The 21,584-nt window shown below is 44.1% G+C and overlaps 1 protein-coding gene across 1 annotated transcript; it reads right to left on the bottom strand.

The window, feature by feature from the left end:
- Nucleotides 1–4,079: 4,079 nt before the first annotated feature.
- On the bottom strand, nucleotides 4,080–19,233 carry LOC134442251 (interferon-induced protein 44-like). The gene is made up of 10 exons (XM_063192495.1): nucleotides 19,196–19,233; nucleotides 10,377–10,584; nucleotides 10,121–10,270; nucleotides 9,820–10,003; nucleotides 9,546–9,646; nucleotides 9,021–9,167; nucleotides 7,387–7,484; nucleotides 5,955–6,007; nucleotides 4,510–4,610; nucleotides 4,080–4,295 (listed from the first exon to the last, which is right to left on the bottom strand). The coding sequence occupies exons 1-10, from the start codon at nucleotides 19,231–19,233 to the stop codon at nucleotides 4,080–4,082; spliced, it is 1,296 nt and encodes a 431-aa protein (XP_063048565.1).
- Nucleotides 19,234–21,584: the final 2,351 nt, after the last annotated feature.

Raw genomic sequence — 21,584 nt, 5'->3', positions numbered from 1 at the left:
GCACTGAGGATTGTACTGAAATAATAAGCTGGCATTTTGCATAGCCTACAATGCCAATGGTGCACATAGCTAAAGCTGATATGGGGTTAGCTCATTTACCAGATAAACAAACCAAAGCTAACGTGCAATTGTTACAAGAAGAACATGGCGCAGCAACAAAAAATGAACAATGTGATACTTACAGGCGATACTGGTTGCTGAGGTTGATTTGGTCGCAAACTTGGAACTGACCCACTACTGAGCATTAAATTCCGAATGAAGCCAGCTCGAAATTGTGCAAGGTTTGTGAAACAGTCCTCTGTGAAGTGCGCAGAACAAAGAAATAGTTCGCGTTTGTATGTACTGGGTATACGGTTAAAAATGAATAAAAGCCATTGGTCTCGCACAATTGCTTTCCCTTGGAAGACTATGTAAAGACATAACACCTGTTACACCTAGCCACTGCTCGTCCAGATAAGGTGGATCTTGGGCTCGCTCGTCTTCCCGTGCTAATGTGAGGGTGGGCAGGCACAATTTCGAAGGGGCGAGTTTCAAATGGGGTTTCTGTGGGTGCAGGTATGGGGGGGCTGTTTGCAACATCGTGACGTCAATTAAGTGTAACAACGGGATTGGACGATTTTTTGGCGGTGATTCAAAAAATAGGACGTACTTGAAACTGAGGTTCTGACCGTTTCTGGCACTTTGTGTGTACTCCCAAAAGTGGGGAGACTCTGACCTAACAGTAAAAACGCGAAAAACATGATTTTGATTCTCTATCCCCTTTAAGGGTGAAGTAGCCTACTCTTTAGGTAAGCGTTGCCTCCTCCAGCCAACCATCCGGCGCACAGATCAGATAGAAAAGATCCTGTTATGAAACTCGAGTTTAGTAGATATCGCGCAGTGAACGAGGCAGCCTGCAAGCAGTTTGAAGCGCAATGTGGCTGTAACAAGTTAGAAAGTAGCCAAACTCTGTTGCTTGTTAACCTTTTTAAATTATGTGCGTAATGGTGGGGTGACGTCCGCGCCAATGTCCGGAGCGTATCGCTCGGTGCGCAATTCCAAGAGCAGTATAATTAAAAAGAAGAGAAGGAAGATGATGGGCTAGACCCGAAACGTTTGTCCCCTGTCTGTCGGTTTTATTTACTTTTTTCGGCTTTGTTTAATACAGCTTTTGATTCTGCATTCAGCTCCAGTGTGCGACTCCTTTCTTTCTTTTTATATTATGAGCGTTCCACAAACTATCTTTCTTTGCGCACACTATAAAATGGCAATAAACCTGTTACTATAAACTACTGGTTAACTATGTATTCTATGCTTTCTAATGTTGGTAAAGGCGGGATAAGCGGGATAATGTATTGTCCACACGTGACTACGGAAATATATTTCCTTCGGAGCGGAATAACAGCTCTCTGCCTTCGGCATCGGGGGTCTTATTCGTCCCGTAGGGCAATATTTTCTTATAGTCACGTGTGGACAATACATTATCCCTTACCTTTAAATTACTGTTGTAAGCCTACATTTTAAAACATTTCGTCGATATTGTAGCGGTGCAACCGACTGTTTTAAGTTATGAGATGGGCGCCAGCTAGGCAACAATAAGACTGCCTTTACCTTTCCAAAAATGAATATAAATCAGTGACCAACACATTAGAAATAACTCAGATCAACACAACGAATATCTTTTCTTATTTTTAGTAGTGCACTTTTGCAAAACCCTTGTTTGCAGACTTGTGCTTGGTCTCAATTTGGAACAACTCGCATCAATGTCTGGCTTAATGATCTTCTCGGCGCACACTTCATGGTTCCCTCTCTCTTGCTCTCTCGGCTTGTTGCTTCCTGACAGTCTCACCCGCCATTTGAAATTAACTCCGTTTTATAGACAGATGTAGTTCACAGGGGGTAACTCTGCTATCTCACTCCGGAGGAGGCAGAGGCAGTCCGTTACGATATAGTATATTTATAAAATAGGCTATAAAATAGGCCTAATGATAAAAAAAGCAGCCTGAACTAAAATGAAAAATTAATTAAAAAAAAAATAGAGACGCACGCACGCACTTTCTACATGGTTCGATTTTTGTTTTCATTGCATTGTGGTGGTAGGCACACAAGTTTGATAAAATATAAAAATAATAGGCTAATAAAATAGGCAGACTAAACTTAAGTCTGCCCAGTTAAACGAAAGGTCTGCATGGGTTGAACGCAACGTCCTCAGGTCTTCTACGAAAAATCCTCAGATACTGCACAAAAACGCCCCATGCCTTCTACGAATGGTCCAACGTTTTGTTCGAATGGTCCCCTCTCAACAATTCATTAGACGAATCGTCTCGAATTCATTTCATCTATGATTAACATATAAAAGACAGCTTGAAAGACAACTTTTTACTGTGAAAGACACTCCAAAATCTTCGTTTTGTCCACAAAAACGCAATTTAAAATTAGAAAATAACACTAAATTGACTTGTTTTTAATATCGGGTTGGTGAGAAAAATATATGTCAATATTGTGCTTTAAAATTCTATATGTAATTATTATTGTAATGATTTTATGGCCATTTATCTCTGGGACATGTGGATTTGGGAATATGTACCGATTCGGCGGAATCACCCATAGGTCTTTGGTGTAGTGGTCAGGTCACACCTTTGCTATCCCGAACGCCTTGGTTCGAACCTGTTGATCCTGACAACTTCTTGTCTACAGGTGTGCTTTAACAGACCTCCATCAGCCGATTAGGGAAGGGACGACATAATCGAACTTCCCCACTTTGGGAAGGGGTGCTCTAGTCTAGAGCTTCACCGGTCAGGTGAGAAAGGGAGCTCCAACAGTCACGTGGGGAGAAGGCATTTCTAATAGAACTCCCAGGTCAGGTGGGGATCGAGCTCCACCATCAAGCTCAAAGGGCCGCTCTCTAATTGAGCTCCGGCAGGTGTGAAAGCCCAAATGGGAAACTCAAACTCCCATTGTCATTGTGACACAGTACTCCACAGCACACAACTGAACACTGCACACAACAAAATTGCATTTATGCCTCACCCGCGCAAGGGGGTATCCCCCAATGGTGCCCAAAAGATAGCAGGGCGACGGGACGGTACCATGCTCAGGGTATCTCAGTCATGGAGGAGGATGGTGGAGAGCACTGGTTAATTACTCCCCCCACCAACCTGGTGGATCGGGATTCGAACTGGTAACCTTTGGGCTACAAGTCTGACGCCTTAACCCCTTATCCATGACTGCCCTTATGGCTGGGTTTTGTCAGATGCTCTAGAGTTTACCACTCAAGGGGGAAAAGGGGTACTGTAATCAAGCAACAGACAAGTGGGAAAGGGGGGGTGCTCTAATCGAGCAACAGCCAGTTGGGGGAAGGGATGTTCTGTAATCGAGCTCCAGCAGTCACGTTAAGTAGGAGTCTTTAATCCACCAGCTAGGTGGGGAAGGGGTGCTCTTACAGAGCTGCTTCCCCTGTCAGGGTGGGGGGAGGTCTAACATCTGGATGGGTAATAAAATTAACATTTGTTATGACTTCTACACACACGCGCGCGCGCGCGCACACACACACACGCTTTACAAGTTAATTTAATCTCTCTCTCTCTCTCTGTCTGTCACCTCATTTTCGATCACATCCATCTTGTTTGCATCACCACTGTCGTAAATTTTTAGGCAATTTTGCTGGAAACTGCCATGCGCCTATCACAGAATTACGGCCAAAATCCTGAAACTGACACATATTTTGAGTTCAAGGGGCTGTGCCCATTTTACAGAATTGTGTAACACCGGGTTGTTCCCCACACAGAAAATTAACCAATAAGGCACGGGTGCCTTGTTTACTCACTATTTTACACGTTTACCCCCCCCCCACACACACACACACACACTTTTATCTACAGCCTCTTTATCTACAGCCTAAGTAGCAAAACCTGTAATTCATCGAGCAATGCCTCTTCAATCCTATGTTAATGGTAAAAATAAACAGATTATAGCCAATTATGCAGCATTATATGTTATACGTACACAATATGCTACTGCGGAAAATGTGTCATCGATGACAGAAATGGACAGATATTAGTCATGCAGTGTTCACTGTTCAAAAGTGAGAGGAGAAGACATCAGATTTTGAAGGAACTCAATCTTTTCGGGAGGTTGAAATTTGGCCTCTGCGAAGTTGGACTGTCCACATGGTCATTGGCGAAGGTAAGAATGGGTTTCAGGGCGGAGAGGAGCAGCACGTCGATGTCATCACGCAGCTCAGTCTCCTCATGGTAGTTCTTCACCGGATACACATAGTTCATGGGGACACCCAACTTGTTAGAGCACTCCTGCATCTAAAGTGACATTAAAGTACGCGCGCGCACACACACACGTGTGTTTTTGTTCAGTGCATGTTTATTATTCATAGCTTTTATATTTACAAAAATACATTTACCCTCAAAGAATGTCCCACACACACACACCTTCTCTTAACACACACCCTCACCCTCATCCATAGACGCGCTTGCGCACACACACACGCACGCACGCACGCACACACACGCACACCTTGTCTTTGATCTTTTCGCTGCTGTAGATCATCTTCAGGTCTTTCTTGACTTCAGGACAGGCCTTATCAACCATCGTCATGACAACAACTTGAGGAATTTCTTAAAGAAAAAAATGGTTTAGGTTGTTACTTAACTCATTGGCTGCCAGCCATTTTCATAAAAGAGTAACCCAGAGTGCCAGAGATTTTTCAGCATTTTGGCTGTTTTTTGGAGGCTCACAGAAAATTGAGTTCTGTGTCTATGTCAACACCATACCTATCAAAACACAGAACGCTCATCTGTCATCAGAAAAAAACGGTGTCTCTCTACCCCTTTCCGTTCTTTCATAATCATCTGTTGAAATTAAGTGGAATTCGCCAAAATGCTGCTTTCTAGCCAAAAAGCTGTAAAAACGGCAATTTGAAGTAGAACTATAACTGCAAACGCTTTTGCCCATAATGGCATCGTCCTAACAACTCTAAACCTATCAGATGTCATTACAGAGTCTTCTGCCATCTGTAGCCTGAACAAAAGATCATTTGTATGTCTGTATGTTTTCAACCTAATATGTACGGGGGTGGGCTCGAAAACAAGGGTGTTTTGGTTTAGTTGCTGGTGCGCACAATGGATCATGACAGCAGGTGCCTGTAACTCCTTGAACTCAAAGAAATACTGTCTCATCGTTCTCCCTCTGATTGTGTTCTCCCCTCGTTGGAGAATGAATCAAAGCTGGTTTATTTCCTCCAGTAGTACCGTGTTGTGTGTGTGTGTGGCAGGCAGGCTGGCAGGCAAGGCAGGCAGGCAGGCAGGCAGGCAGGCAGGCAGGCAGGCAAGGCAGGCAAGGCAGCCCAGCCCAGCTTAGCTTAGTGATGGGCAAATGAGGCTTCCTGAACCAATGAGGCTTTCAGGCAAAAAGGTTCGAAGTATTCGATGCATTTTTCGAAGCCTGATTTCTCCCTGGCGGCATCTGGTGTGCAATGAAATGTTACGGCAGGCATTGATATCATTTTTCATTTCATTTTTTTCAACGTTTTTTTTTTCTTGTGTCTAATTTGTATCCGTTCCGTTTCAATAAATGTCATGGGGTGTGTGTATGGAATTAAAGCAACACTCCGGGATTTTGGACATAGAGCCTCATTTCCGAGTCAGCCAGAGTGTAAGAAACATGTCCAGGTCGTTTTTTTTAAATTCCATGCAGTCCTTGTAAATCCACAGGTCGATGTTGCTAGGCTAGCGCAAGTGATCCACTTTTGCTAGCATGACCCAAAAAAGCAGTCTTAACAAGTTCAATAAACACTCAAAGCACGTCAATTACTTCGCCAGGCTATCGACACAAATACCCACGTTGATAGAGAGATTTAGGGAGTAAACCAACCTTAGAATTACATTGCTCATCCGCAGCAACTTACTTCCTGATTTTGCAGTCGCGGACTGATATCTAACACCAGTGTTACCGGTTCTCACTGTCAAGTTTGTTTTGAGCGCAGCTGTCTGCTAGAACTACGACCAGACGAACCCTGATCATAAAAAAGAATGGCAATGTTCGGAGAACCCTACGCTTTTGATGACGAGGACGAGCAAATTCAGAAGCATACCTGTATGAGCCGGAATATACTGCATTAGTTTAGATGGATTTGAAAAGGTCCGAACGAGAGCGCGCGTCTGTATGAGGTAGCCACTGAAACTGTAGCAGAAAGCCGGAACAGAATAACAGGGGATTGGTGTCGTGTCAGTGCCGAAATTGCAAGGCATTGGAGACAGAAGAAGAATGTTTTGCTGCCGAGTTGGGACTTAAGCTGGGCTTACACTGTGCGACTTTTGCCCCGATTTTGCCCCGATTTGGCACTCGCACGACTTTTTGAGAGTCGGGCCGATTTCTTGCTCAATCGCAGGTCAATCGTGAGTCTCGCATCGTGCAGTGTACATGGGGTAACGACAAGCGATTTCGCCTCACGATCGTGCAATCGCAGGGTCTCAAGAAAATCAAAACGCTCTGAAATTCTGGTCGTGGCTCGTGCGTAAATCGCACAGTTAAAGCATTGCTACGAACCGATTTGACACTTCACATGCACAAATTAATATGGGCCGTGCGATTCGCTGTTGAGCGCGACCTCATCTCCACCACAGGTGCGCATGTTCCGTCCTCTGCAGACCGGGGAAACATGCCTGTCGCGTCGTATGGTGGAAGCATTTCGCTCGCATCCGACTGTCGGCTCGTGTAGTGTGAGGACGTGAGTCGTGAGTTGTGAACTTTTAAACAGTGAAATTCCATCGTGCAGTGTGAGCAGAAGCTTAAGACCCACGAGTGAAAATATCGCACAGTGTATGCCCAGCTTTAGTTTCCCCACAGATGCAAGAGATGGAGATTGCATCGTTCCATAGTCTAGATGCCACAGCATATCTCGAGATGTGTGCATAACGGAGCACCAGGACTTGTATCTCAATCGTGGACTGCTAGAAACATTCTTCTCAGTCGAGAAAAAATACATGGACCCAATGGCCAGTTGTCAATGCGGTAAGTTATTAAAACATTTTGTGAGTTGTTCCCTAGTTGAAGAACGAAGCTGCCGCCTAAGTTTATGTAAACAGTGTAACTATTGCAATGAAGACACACCAGCCATAGCACGTAAAGCACAGCAAAGGTTTTAGGTAACCTTAGCTAAATCATCATCAGTAAACACTGCTACAGTGACAGCAGCAGAATGCCTGTGTAAGCTTGTAGGACAAACGTGATCTTCGGAGACTGTTGGTATCACAGTGGCTGTGGCACACCAGGGATTGGGAAGGTGAATGGCACCGCAGATGTTTTCAGACTTTTCTTTGCGGCTATTCTGATTGACTTTATGAAGTCGTCAGGGCTGAAATGATCACTGCAGATCACCCTGTTAGCTGTTACGTAGTGTCTGATGTGTTTACTATCTCTTGCAGATAGGAGCTAGTTTTCTTCATCCGGGTCTTTTTCAGGAAAAGAATGAGAACGTTTCTGTATGGGCTCTATTGTCGCAATTTTATACACATTTATTTACCATGTTGCCACGTTGTTGGTTTATAATCCACCATACATTAAAAGACGCAGTAATGTAGAGTATTGTAGTTCTACCTGGCGTCTCACTGTTGAAGTGGGTTTACATCTGATCACAGCTGTCGAGAGCAAGGTAAAATTCCGCTGACTGGGAGAAAGTAGTTCACCTTATTACAAAAATCCATGTAAGGCCAGGTCAGTTTTATTTGAAACAGTATTCGATCACCACAAACCTTCACATCCACAGTCTGGCATAATAATTGATGTGATTTGATTGCGTATTGAATTTGTTAAGACTGCTTTTTTGGGTCATGCTAGTAAAGGTGGATCACTTGCGCTAGCCTAGCAACATCGACCTGCGGTTTTACAAGGACTGCATGGAATTTCAAAAAAACGATCTGGACACACTTCTAACACTATGGCTGACTCGGAAATGAGGTCCTGTGTCAAAAAAAAAAACGGAGTGTTGCTTTAATGACTTGTGATTGTGGAACACTCAAATCAAATTTAACGCTGACCCATGTGTTATCGTGGAAGTGAGAGAGAGCATCATTTTGTGGAGGTCGGCGCGCGACCGTGAGTTATCGCCCATAAACGCAACCGCAGCCAATTAAACCGGAAAGAAATATAATGAGTCACATTATAGGCCTATGAATGAAATGTAGGCCTAGTTCAAGAGATTCTAACAAATATCAGTTATCCACTAGGCCTATTCGAACTCACAATGATAAAGGTAGCATTCTGCCGCCTTCACCACTAGGCCAGGCTCGCAGATAATTTGTTTGTTTACTTGGTCAGGTTTGACAGAAGGCTACCCTGCGAAATTAAGAATTAGTTGATTCATCATCATGTTGCTACCACGAGGATTTGAACCAATGAATCTGAGAATTCAGGTCCGACAGTTTAAGGATTTTAGGCCATATGTTAGAGACCTTATGTTGAAAGTTAAGATATTTAACACAATGTGAGAATGGAAATATAGAGCCTTAAGCTTCTTGGGCACCTGTTCCTAGGCCCGGTAGGCCCGTGCAGTAATCCATCCTTGGTCATGAGAGAGAGAGAGAGAGAGGGCACAGCAGTTGATTCGGACCAACACCTTCATATCAGTACTGATACGTAGGGCGCCCCTTCAGGTAAAGCATGTGTCTGTTAAACTGATGAACTTGATAGTCACTATCAATTGTCATCATATTGAAGACACAGGAAGCAATGAAATGAAATTAATTCACACCAATTAATAGTGATACCCTTTAATAAAACTTCAAAGTATATCAGTGAACCCCTTATTCAGATCAATCATCACAGTATTCATTGATGGGATTATTTAACCTAACAGTAACCATGTTACTTATTGTGAAGAAGAATCTAGCCTACATCAAAAACTCAATAAAAAGTTTTGCATTTGCATTTTTCTGTGCTGCACATGGCAGGCTAAAGTCTACGGCTAAAGTCTACACACAGTCTGTTCTGTTACAGTAATAGCTTCAGTCCTCCAGTTGATCTTCCACATGGTCGTTGGCAAAGTTGAGGATGTTCTTCAGAGCATAGAGAAGCAGAATATCAACATCATCACACAGTTCAGCTTCCTCATGGTAGTTCTTAACTGGGTAAATGAAGTTCATGGGGACACCCAACTTGTTTTGGCATTCCAGCATCTGAACACACACACACACACACACACACACACACTTGTATTACTATTTTTCTTACTAACATTCTATTGACTCCAATGCATTTTACTTCCATTCAAAACTAGTAAATGCTAAACTGTAAAAGAATCCCTTAGCCTAACTTGTCAGTAAACAAATGTTTTTCCACTTCAAGGTTTTTCATCCATAACAAAAATAACATATTTAGTGGCTGTGAGGATCAACCCAAATGTCCTCACAACCACAAATGTCCTCACAGCAAACATGAAATGCCAGGTTGTGGTCCTCACAATACGTAGTGGTATAACAAACTCACACACACACACACGCACGCGTGCGCACACAAACACACATACACACACAGACACACACACACACACACACCTGTTCTTTGATCTTCTTGCTCCTGTAGATCATCTTCAGATCTTTGTTGACTTCAGGACAGGCTTTATCCACCATTGTCATGACAATAACTTGAGGGATTGCTACAGGAAGTAAGGCCAAAATTATTTCATTTAAGTCCTTACCGTTTTTAACGGAAAAGCATGTAAAATCCACACATATTAATCAGAGACATTTTCATGATTCAAATGCTTTATTAAATTCACTTTTTAAACATACTGATAGACAGTGAATTAAGAGGATATGCAGTACATACTCAGCGCAGTGGCTTTCTTTCTGATTTCCCGGAGTTTTTGGATGACAGTATGGACCTGTCCATCATTCAACAGTCCAATTTTGTCTCCTGGTACAACACTGACAAGGCAGTGGACTTTATCGTTCAGGGTCGGGCAACTGTTGTAGAATGTGTTCTCTTTTTGCACAGATCCTGCAGGGTTAAACTGAATAATACAGAAGATTGGAGTAGACTTGTTCCTGAAGCGGATAAAGGAGGACATAAATGTTATTATTTCATCTAGAAGCTACTGCACTAAAGAATTTGTGTGTGTGCTTCTTACAAGGTAGCCATCTTTGAGATGACCTTCCAGAGCCATCACAAGGTCATCAGTACGAACCCCAGCCACTTCTGCATCCTCCAGTCCCATGATGTCACTGATGACGAAAGGCAGGACGTTCCTGTCTTTATCTTTGAATTTTGTTGATTTGAACTATAAAGAAAACATGAGATCAGGAATATTGTTGTCAGTGTAAAAATGCCTCTATGAACAATTTAAAATCTGAAAATCTTAGACATGCATTAGAATGATACTTCACCTTTGTGGAGAAGCTGTGGCCGGAGCCGCCAATAGACGATTCAACCAAAGCAGCTTGAACCATGCGACCCCTAAAGACACTTGCAATGGAGCTGATGAAACTGGACTTTCCTGCACCAACTGGGCCATGCACAAGAATACGCAATTGTTGAACCTCGGGGTGAGCAATGTCTAAATGCTTTAACTCCTCTGTAATCTTTTTCTTGTTTCTGTGGATATGAAGAAATTGAATTCAGAATATTTAGGAATGCAATCACAATGCAACATTCTATATAATGCTGTCCTGAGAAACAGCCTTGTCTTTAAGTTTATTTGCCTTCAAACAACCACAAATACATTAAAGCAGGCCATAACCCCACAGCCCTTTGAAAGAAATAAATCTGTCAAAGTTCATAGGACGTTCATGTGAAAGTCAAAAACATAACAGAGAAAGCCTATGAACATTTTTTTCCTGGAAACCTGGAAAAAACACTCCATATTGAAATGAACACTGAAGCTCAATCTTTTGCAGTAGAGAGACAGGTAGGCATATATTTGTAGTACTATGAAACTATGACACAGGATTGTAAGAGAAGCATGACCTTAAAAATAGACTCAAACAGGTGATTACTTCAAATTTGATATAAGTATCTCAAAATATGAGACTATATACCCAATTTCCAGTATGAATATCTCTAGGCATTTTAGTAGTAGGTCATTTGGAAATGGATAAAAATAATAATCATAAATTATAAAATGATATACAAAAAATAATTGTTAATACTAATACTACTGATAATACTTACTAATAATTACTATTAATCACTAGTATTACCATAGCTATGCGGATGATACCCAGCTCTACTTATCTATGTCCCCCAAAGACTACAACCCCCTTGAATCACTCTATCATTGCGTGGACCAAATTAACAAATGGATGTCTCACAATTTCCTCCAGCTGAACACAGAAAAAACTGAAGTAATTATATTTGGGAAAAGAGAGGAGAGACAAAAGATTGCTACTATCCTTGAAACGAAGGGACTGAAACCAAGGGAAACAGTTAAAAATATTGGGGTCCTCATTGACAGTGACCTAAATTTCAACAGTCACATGAAAGCTATTACTAAGTCTGCATTTTATCACATAAAAAACGTCTCTAAATGTAGGGGCCTGATGTCTAAACATGATCTGGAGAAGCTAATACATGCCTTCATTTCTAGTAAAGTTGATTACTGTAACAGTCTGTTTACTGGCCTCCCAAATAAGACCATTAAACAGCTTCAACTGGTACAAAATGCAGCTGCAAGGGTTCTTACAAAGACAAGGAAGTTTGACCACATTACTCCAATTTTAAGATAGCTGCATTGGCTCCCAGTAAGTTACAGAATTGATTTTAAGGCAATGCTACTTGTGTTTAAATCATTAAATGGAATGGGACCCACATATCTACTGGATATGTTTCAGCTGTATGCACCAACCAGGGCCTCATTTCCCGATAACGATGGTTCTTAGCCTTACGTGTGTCGTTAACCAGTGATCCTACGAATGTTCTTAGATTTCCTACGACTGTTTCCCAAAGACACTCGTACATGAACGCGCGTGCACAGCCTCTAAGATCATTCGTAGCGTCGCTCTTAAGGATCGCTGTCCACATATGTGGTGCTGAAGTGTACTCGGAGTGAACTGCGCCGTCATCTGCTGCTAAACCATTTACAAAATGTAAGGCGTGTGTCAGTATCAAAAGTTGTTTTCTATAAGGGTGGGACTACATTTGTAGCAGTTTGCAACTATCGACAGGAGTTATTGTTGGCAAATGAAATAAAATGCACACACACAATGAAATCATGCAAAACTCCCAACTGACGGCAATAATGAGCTACGCCGTTAAGACCCAGATAAAGCGCGTGCACTTGGCTACTGCAGCTTAATATTTAAGAAGACAAGTAGGCCTAGGCCTAGTTGGAGTTCCAAATTGGGATGCGCAAAGTTACAACCTCAAGGCGTTCAAGGCTTGACAACTGTCGGGAGCACCTCAGCATGCTGTTATGAAAAACAATGTCCATCAAAATTGACACATCCCCTCGCTGCCTTTTTGTTATTGCTTAGCCTACTAGAGTCGGAATAGGGAGAGGAGCTTGGCACATGTGGTGAGCGGTGCGCAAAGTAGCCTACCGCGCGCTCAAGACTTTCACAACTGTGAGGACATTTTTGCACGACAGTCTGCTGTTATTAAAACAAAAAATCTACACGAATCCCCATCGCTGCCTTTTTCATTTTTGTCATAGCTTACCCTTCGCCTACAACTATCATGTATTTTCGGCGTCGCCTTCCCTTTCTTAGGCTACTTGAAAATGAAAGAGGGTGCAACAACTCGCTGACCATTTTTCTTCAAAAAATATAAAATAGCCTAAATAAAGTTTCGGAAGTGGCCTTCCGACATCAACACTCTTGTCTCTGGTTGCCGAAGCCCCTTATTAATTTTGCCTTGTTCTTGTTCATGAAGCACCCACACAAATTATGATTGATCACAGTTTAATTATGCCCAGGTTTATCAAACACAGTCGAACTATTTTGCTACCTGTAAAATATTTCCAAACACATTACTTTTATTTTATAGGCCTACACATCCACAATTAATGTTACCTTCTTATTTTCGTTGCAGTGTCAACTGTGCTGCCATGATATTTAGGCTACACTCCCGTCTTAAAACATCAACTTGAAGCGCAAGTTTCCTCTTTTCCTATGGGTGTCTCCACTGTGCCATGCCTCTCGCGTCTTAAAACAGCAATCTTATGCGCAGGTTTCTTCTTTTCCCTTCATATCCTGTGGGTGTCTCCACTGTGCCATGCCGCTACGATCAATCTTAGCGCGTTAAGACTACTCTAGACCACTCGTGGATTGCTCTTAGAGTTACGTGTCAACCTGCGATGGTTCTTTGCTAAGTTGGCTTTGGGAAACGCTCCGTGAGCTCTACGATGGTGTTACGTGTGAACTTAAGTAGCACGTAGCGTTAAGTAGTACTTAAGGCCCTTTCGGAAACGAGGCCCAGGGCCTCGTTTCCCGATAACGATGGTTCTTAGCCTTACGTGTGTCGTTAACCAGTGATCCTACGACTGTTTCCCAAAGACACTCGTACATGAACGCGCGTGCACAGCCTCTAAGATCATTCGTAGCGTCGCTCTTAAGGATCGCTGTCCACATATGTGGTGCTGAAGTGTACTCGGAGTGAACTGCGCCGTCATCTGCTGCTAAACCATTTACAAAATGTAAGGCGTGTGTCAGTATCAAAAGTTGTTTTCTATAAGGGTGGGACTACATTTGTAGCAGTTTGCAACTATCGACAGGAGTTATTGTTGGCAAATGAAATAAAATGCACACACACAATGAAATCATGCAAAACTCCCAACTGACGGTAATAATGAGCTACGCCGTTAAGACCCAGATAAAGCGCGTGCACTTGGCTACTGCAGCTTAATATAGACAAGTAGGCTAGGCCTAGTTGGAGTTCCAAATTGGGATGCGCAAAGTTACAGCTCAAGGCGTTCAAGGCTTGACAACTGTCGGGAGCACGTCAGCATGCTGTTATGAAAAACAATGTCCATCAAAATTGACACATCCCCTCGCTGCCTTTTTGTTATTGCTTAGCCTACTAGAGTCGGAATAGGGAGAGGAGCTTGGCACATGTGGTGAGCGGTGCGCAAAGTACCGCACGCTCAAGACTTTCACAACTGTGAGGACATTTTTGCACGGCAGTCTGCTGTTATTAAAACAAAAAATCTACACGAATCCCCATCGCTGCCTTTTTATCATTTTATCATTTTTGTCATAGCTTACCCTTCGCCTACAACTATCATGTATTTTCGGCGTCGCCTTCCCTTTCTTAGGCTACTTGAAAATGAAAGAGGGTGCAACAACTCGCTGACCATTTTTCTTCAAAAAATATAAAATAAATAAAGTTTCGGAAGTGGCCCTCCGACATCAACACTCTTGTCTCTGGTTGTCGAAGAAGCCCCTTATTCATTTTGCCTTGTTCTTGTTCATGAAGCACCCACACAAATTATGATTGATCACAGTTTAATTATGCCCAGGTTTATCAAACACAGTCGAACTATTTTACTACCTGTAAAATATTTCCAAACACATTACTTTTATTTTATAGGCCTACACATCCGCAATTAATGTTACCTTCTTATTTTCGTTTCAGTGTCAACTGTGCTGCCATGATATTTAGGCTACACTCCCGTCTTAAAACATCAACTTGAAGCGCAAGTTTCCTCTTTTCCTATGGGTGTCTCCACTGTGCCATGCCTCTCGCGTCTTAAAACAGCAATCTTATGCGCAGGTTTCTTCTTTTCCCTTCATATCCTGTGAGTGTCTCCACTGTGCCATGCCGCTACGATCAATCTTAGCGCCTTAAGACTACTCCAGACCACTCATAGATTTCTCTTATATGGCTTTCAGGCCGACCAGAACGGAGCCGGTGTCGGTGCTCGCACCAGTTACGTTCGGCACTTGTGTGTTTGTCTGCGAACTGCCAGTGTTCATACCGGGCTATGAACTTTTTGCGCACGTGACTGTGTTACCCGGATGAACCTGCTGACGACCACGCTGTCGTCACGGTTCGCAGAGAAAAACCTAGTATTTTGCGGTTCGCATTGCGAACCAATTTTCTGGTTCGCGAACGCAAATATCTGTGGCGTGAACACGACGGTCGGTTCGCGATTAGGTGCTGGAACGGGCTCCAGCACGGTTCTCAGTCGGCCTGAATGCGCTATTAGAGTTACGTGTCAACCTGCGATGGTTCTTTGCTAAGTTGGCTTTGGGAAACGCTCCGTGAGCTCTACGATGGTGTTACGTGTGAACTTAAGTAGCACGTAGCGTTAAGTAGTACTTAAGGCCCTTACGGAAACGAGGCCCTGGTCACTAAGGTCAACCGAGAAGAATTTGCTGGTGATTCCAAAAGTCAAAACAAAGTGTGGAGAGGCAGCCTTTAGCTTCTATGCTTCAAAGCTTTGGAACCAGCTTCCAGATGACGTAAAAAATGCACCCACTAAGCTGTTCTCAGATGCTTTCTTAAATCATTGAATGAAAAGACGGTAAAATAAGAGAAGACAAAACCCTGACAATTCTAGACCCTATCAGGTAAACGGAAAAAAGGAGGCCAGACTCCTCTGTCGTCGAACAGTTAAATTCTGAGGATTGAATGAAAAGACGGTAAAATAAGAGAAGACAAAACCCTGACAATTCTAGACTCTATCAGATAAACGGAAAAAAGGAGGCCAGACTCCTCTGTCGTCGAACAGTTAAAATCTGAAGACTGCGTATGTTTTTCAAGGTTTTATGTTTATTTATGTTTTATTTTATTATTATTTTTACCTTATGTTTTATCTTAATGTTTTAAATGTTTGTTTTTTTTTTACTCTAATTCATTTCCCTGTTTTCCTTTCATTTACGGTACATTTGTTAACTTTGTGAAGCACATTGAGTTGCACCTGTGTATGAAATGCGCTATATAAATAAACTTGCCTTGCCTTGCCTTGCCTATTAATTAGAGATGCACCGGATCCGGTTCCGGCAGGATAATAGGGTTTTCCACCGGATCCGGTTCCGGTTCCAGGATCCAGGATCCGGTAGCCGAGGCTTTTCAGTCAAAATTGTTTGAGCCAACGTAATAAAAAGGGTCCACGTGTGCGAGTAGACTATGTGTTTCAACCCTTTCGTAGGATCCGGTATCCGGTTCCGGATCCGGCAGGATCTTAAGCAGTGGATCCGGTATCCGGCAGGATCCTAAAAATCAGGATCCGGTGCATCTCTACTATTAATATTATATAATTATAACGATAATACCAATAAAATATAATTACTATATATATATAATTATATATATATAATTATTCAAATGTCATGCGTCTAAATAGTTTTTATCTGGTGCACGTTCAGGGTGTAAAGGCAGACTCAGGGCAGCAGAAGGCAGCAATATCAATGTGATAGCGTTCCTAAACACTCCTTTTTTAACTTAGAGGAAGTGCAGAGTAACGCATGGGGGCTTCTCCAAGTTGAGTGTCCGCCCCTTGAAGTCTTACACTGGCAAGACAAGACTCAATGCCTCACAAGCATTTCAAACAATCAAGAATGGAACAGGCTTTGAGACAGACTTAGTGACCGTTATAGCTGTTCCATTTTGGCCACTACACACTTTCCAACTGCTTTTAAAGTGTAACACACTTGTTTGGCTGTATTTTTTTGTTGTGGTCCAAGTTGAAAATTACTACAAACCTACGAGAAAAAGACAATTAGTTATTTCTATGAGGTTACATTTTGGGAGTAGGCAAAAGTCAAAATTAGATGTAGAAAAAAATTGCAAGATGTCTAGAATAATTTTGAAATCAAATGTTGATCTCTATCTCAACATGACCACTGGTACTTAAACCTTGACATGTCAACATAATTCTCTTTTTAGGTGGTAAAATGCAGACTTAGTAATGGCTTTCATGTGCTTACAAGTTTAAGTCACTGCCAAAAAGGACACTACATTTTCTGACTGCATCCCTTCCTTTCAGCCCCTATAGTTTCAAAGGCAGTAGTAATCTTTAGCCTTTCCTGCCCTTCTCCAAATATTATTAGGCCTAATTCAGTTTTATCCGTGTTCAGCTGGCTATTTTTTCCCCCTAGTACAGGGACGCCACAGATGGCCAAACTCGGTTTCTCATTGGTCAACCTTCACAACTTCCTGTGACAGGTTAGGGTTTAGGCATGGTTTTGGGTCTGGGCACAATTTCGCATCAAATTCGCCAATACCTTGCTTATTTCGCCGTTCTTGGCAAAAGTAAAGAATAAGAAACATTGCTTTCCTGACAGGTTAAGTTTAGGTAAGGTTTAGGTTTAGGCACATATCTAAAGTGTGGCGAGTGTCGGCGTCTCTGCGGCTTCAAGACTCTCCTGTAACACCCCCATCTCACGTGTTGCAGTCTTGCCGCTCTGGATGTTCGACCAATCAGAGGCCACCACTGGCATCACCCTACTAGGAAAAAAAATATTGTGTTCAGCTGGACAACATTTTGAGACATCCAATTCGCCTTTCCGCAGCCGCACCCCAAAAACGGCAACTGACCAATCATAGCATTGCAACGGTTGCTAAGCTTGGGATCTCAGTCAGACAAGGCAATTTGATAAAAGGAGGTCTATGGGAGAGGAGCCTAATCGTGAACATAAAAGGAAACGTTGAGCCTATGGCGTCTGTAAATGCCACAGCCGATGTCCAAAACGCTGGAGGGAAGGGTTAAGTTTTCTTATCAGTCGAATTCGTTCGACTACTCTCTACGGGAGGTCCTCTTGCTAGGGGACATCCATTGAAAACTATAAAATCACCGCCAACAGGCTGCTTGGCCCCGCATTGCCGGCTTCCGAGAGGAGCATAAAAGGCGGTGCGAGCTTGCACAATTCCTCTTTTATCCATTTGCTTTCGTGGGCACGCCGACATTTTACACCTCCTGTGATTCAGTTTAACAGTCCGTCTTTGAAGCAGCGGATTAGGAAAGTGTGAAGACCAGACCTACAGGTCGACTACCTTGGTTGCTAAGGCTGGAGCCTAGCATGACTGGAATAAGAATTGTCATTTGTGCTATATCTTAATTTAGTTATCTCTATTAGTTATCCTCAAGAGCTAGCAGTGTATCCTTCACTGTTCACTGTATCCTTAGCTCTGACCGCATCCACCCCTGTGTCTGTTGCTGCTACTGTTAGATCCCCTGCGGTTACCCATGACAACAAATCACAAGCTTGTCGCTTAACCAGCGATTTCACCCGCTTGTCTCCTGTGGGTTTCCCGTGATAAAAATGCGAGTCTTACTCATTCGTGGACTGTTTACGATAGCTACTCAGCTAATTGGCTAACCTTCCCTGGGTACATAACCGAGGCTACCGGACGCAGTGCTAGCTGCAGCGAATCTCTCGGTCTCACCTCGCAGCTGTTGGGATTGCACTCAAGGGTTACAGTCAAGCATCCTGTCACTCGTGGTGTATATGATGAGCGACTGTAAGGCTACCTGTAAAAGGCCACCCCAGGAAAATCACCCCTGCCCAAGAGGCTGTAGGTTGGAAATAAAGGCTACAGATACTCATGATGCATGCTCTGTCTGTCCGAGAGGCGTTAGAAGGCGGCTCATGCGAACCATGTCGCAGTCTTCCAGTAAAAATGCACAGGAAGAGGCTTGCACTACTAATGGAAACCGGCTTGGAGGATGAGGATTGGGAGGACTCTCAGTCACACCACGGCGGGGTGGCTCAGCCCAATGATTCCGCGCTCCTCCTCACTGAGTGGTCCACATCCCCTGAGGTGACTGATAACCTATTTGATTGTATCTAGTTAGTGGCAACTGGTTCTCAGTCTAGATGACAGGGAGAATGCCAACGATGCATCCGATACATGCCGAAAAACAGCTGACAAACTCGGCGTCGCGTGGCCCTCACCCCCGCCCAAAAAAAGCAGTCACTGGTCTCCCACGAGTGACACCCTCTGTCCAGGAGGTACTCCCTCCTTTTTTGGACATTATTGCTGTACAAAAGTCATGGCAATGCCCGCTTTCGTCCAGAACTCCCGTTGGTGGTTTCTCCATGCTAAACATGGCGGGTATGGACGGTATAAAGAATCACCCTCCGTGGATGGAGCGGACCCTAGCTAGCCATCTCGCCCACTCTTTGGGGCGGTGTGCTTGGCAAATACAGCTCCCAAGCAACCGCACAAGTCAGACCGCTTCTCAGCTGGCCTCTGGGAGAAATCTTATAGATCCTCAGCCCAGGTTGTACGTGCGCTGAGTGTTGCTTCCCTGTTAATGGCCTACCTAGGCGTGTTGAGGACTGAGATGGATACTTGCTGCATAGTGTCTGGACGCGCTATGGCATTGTCAAGCCCGGTCTCGCGGAAAATCAACTGTATGCTTCGTGGTGCTGCTCCAGTATAGCCTCGTTTTTCGAGGTTGGGCAACGCGTGCTGTCGTCGAGAGTGGGTGAGAGAGAGACCATCCCAGCTGCGTGCATTCCGGGAGGGGAGCGCTGTCGTTGTGTCAGCTTCATGCCATCTCTCCCTTCCTCCAACATTGTCCCTAACCTTACCCCTATCCGAACCTTAACCCTAAACTTAATCCTAAATCACTTGTTTGAAATGTTTGATTACCGTCGTTTCCAGTTAGCCTTCACTCACACTTGATTGTTGACGTCCGTGCGCCCCCCAGAACCAAACTACACCAGTTGTCAATTCCCCCTTTTGTCACCCAACCACGAGAAACGAGGCTATCCCTAACGGCACCACGAGGCTTAAAGTTGATTTTTTTTTCTGTTTTTCTTGTAGACTTCACGAATGGCCCGAGATACGGTTGCATTGTCGGTGGTTGGCATTGTCGATGCGGCGGGCCAAGGCCCCTCGTCGCCTGCACCCCAAGTTATACCGTTATCCCAGCGTGCTGACGCATGGGCCAAGTGCATGGACTCCCCTGGGATATTGAATACAGTGTTGAGTGGTTACCGTCTGCAATTTGACGCCCGTCTTTCACACGGTGATCCCCTCGGTAGCCTTTGGTGAACAGACGCTAGCTTTAAGAGAGGAAATCGCGACGTTACTCGTTAAAGAAGCGACACTTGTTGTTCCCCCCTTGGAGGCAGAGGATGGTTTCTATACCAGATACTTCCTGGTGCCTAAAAAGGATGGTGGCGTATGGCCTATCCTAGACCTAGACCTACTGTAAGACCTTTTCAATCTTTCTTCAGAGTCTTACGGTTTAAGATGATGACTCTGGGCCCTGCCTTGGCCAACCAGTAGGGCACTCGCCTGCCATACGGCTGACCCGGGTTCGATTCCTGGCCCGGGTCCTTTGCTGACTCTCTTCCCCGTCTCTCTCATAATTTGCTTCCTGTCCACCTCTCACACTGTCCTGTCAAAAAAGACCCCCCAAAAATCTTTAAGATGATGACTCCGGCGATGGGTGTATCGTAATTGTCTACTTTCAAATTCACATCTACCCTCTGCATAGGAAATACCTACGCTTTGCATTTGAGGGGGTGTCTTACCAGTTCATGGTGCTCGCCTTCGGGTTAGCCCTGAGCACTTCCTTGGAGGCCGCACTTCTCCCGCTAGGTGAGCGGGACGTACGGGTCTTAGCCTATCTGGATGACCTTTTGACCTGTGCTGACTCTGAGCCCCAGGCCAGAGCACACACAGATCTTTTGGTGACCCACCTGCACAGTTGGGGGTTCACCAATAACTGGCAGAAGAGTTCCCTTCTTCCAGCCCAGAACATTGTGTTCATTGGCATGTCCCTCGACTCGGTAACGTACAGGGCCTACCTGTCTCCAACGAGGGTGAAGGCCTTCCAGGCCTGCTTAGCGCGGTTCCGCCATTCTTAGCAGCTTCCACTCCACATGCTTTTACACTTAATAGGGCTCATGGCTTCAAGTATCGATGTGGTTCCCCTTGGCCATCTCTTCATGAGAGAGTTTCAGCGGTGGGTTGGTGAACTGTGCCTATGCCCAGTCCGCCACAGGTTCCATCGGGTGACGGTGTCTGGCAGCTGCCTTACCTCCTTGGCGCCATGGAATGTTTTTAGGGCCTTTCCCATTACTAATCTCTACGCCTTCCCCATGCCCCTCATGCTTTCCAACGAAGCTGTAAGGTGTAGGGCTTGAAACGCAATCGCTACGAAGTGGGATATCCCTTCAACAATCAAGGAATGACACTCACAGCTGTCACTAATTCCATGCATTAGGTTGACGTTAATAGCGTTTTTTTCAAGTGCGTTTCACGGAGAAAAGGGTCATCACACATTAGGACAATGTTAAACTAAAGCTGGGCTTACACTGTGCGACTTTATCCCCGATTTTGCCCCGATTTGGCACTCGCACGACTTTTTGAGAGTCGGGCCGATTTCTTGCTCAATCGCAGGTCAATCGTGAGTCTCGCATCATGCAGTGTACATGGGGTAACGACAAGCGATTTCGCCTCACGATCGTGCAATCGCAGGGTCGCAAGAAAATCAAAACGGTTTGAAATTCTGGTCGTGGCTCGTGCTTATATCACACAGTTAAAGCAGTGCTACGACCCGATTTGACACTTCACATGCACAAATTAATAGGGCCGTGCGATTCGCTGTTGAGCGCGACCTCATGTCCACGTCAGGTGCGCATGTTCCCTCCTCTGCAGACCGGGGAAACATGCTGTCGCGTTGTACGGTGGAAGCA

The sequence above is a fragment of the Engraulis encrasicolus genome, unplaced genomic scaffold, assembly GCF_034702125.1.
Source record: "Engraulis encrasicolus isolate BLACKSEA-1 unplaced genomic scaffold, IST_EnEncr_1.0 scaffold_133_np1212, whole genome shotgun sequence".
Lineage (NCBI taxonomy): Eukaryota > Metazoa > Chordata > Actinopteri > Clupeiformes > Engraulidae > Engraulis > Engraulis encrasicolus.
This window is presented reverse-complemented; position numbering and strand designations above follow the sequence as displayed.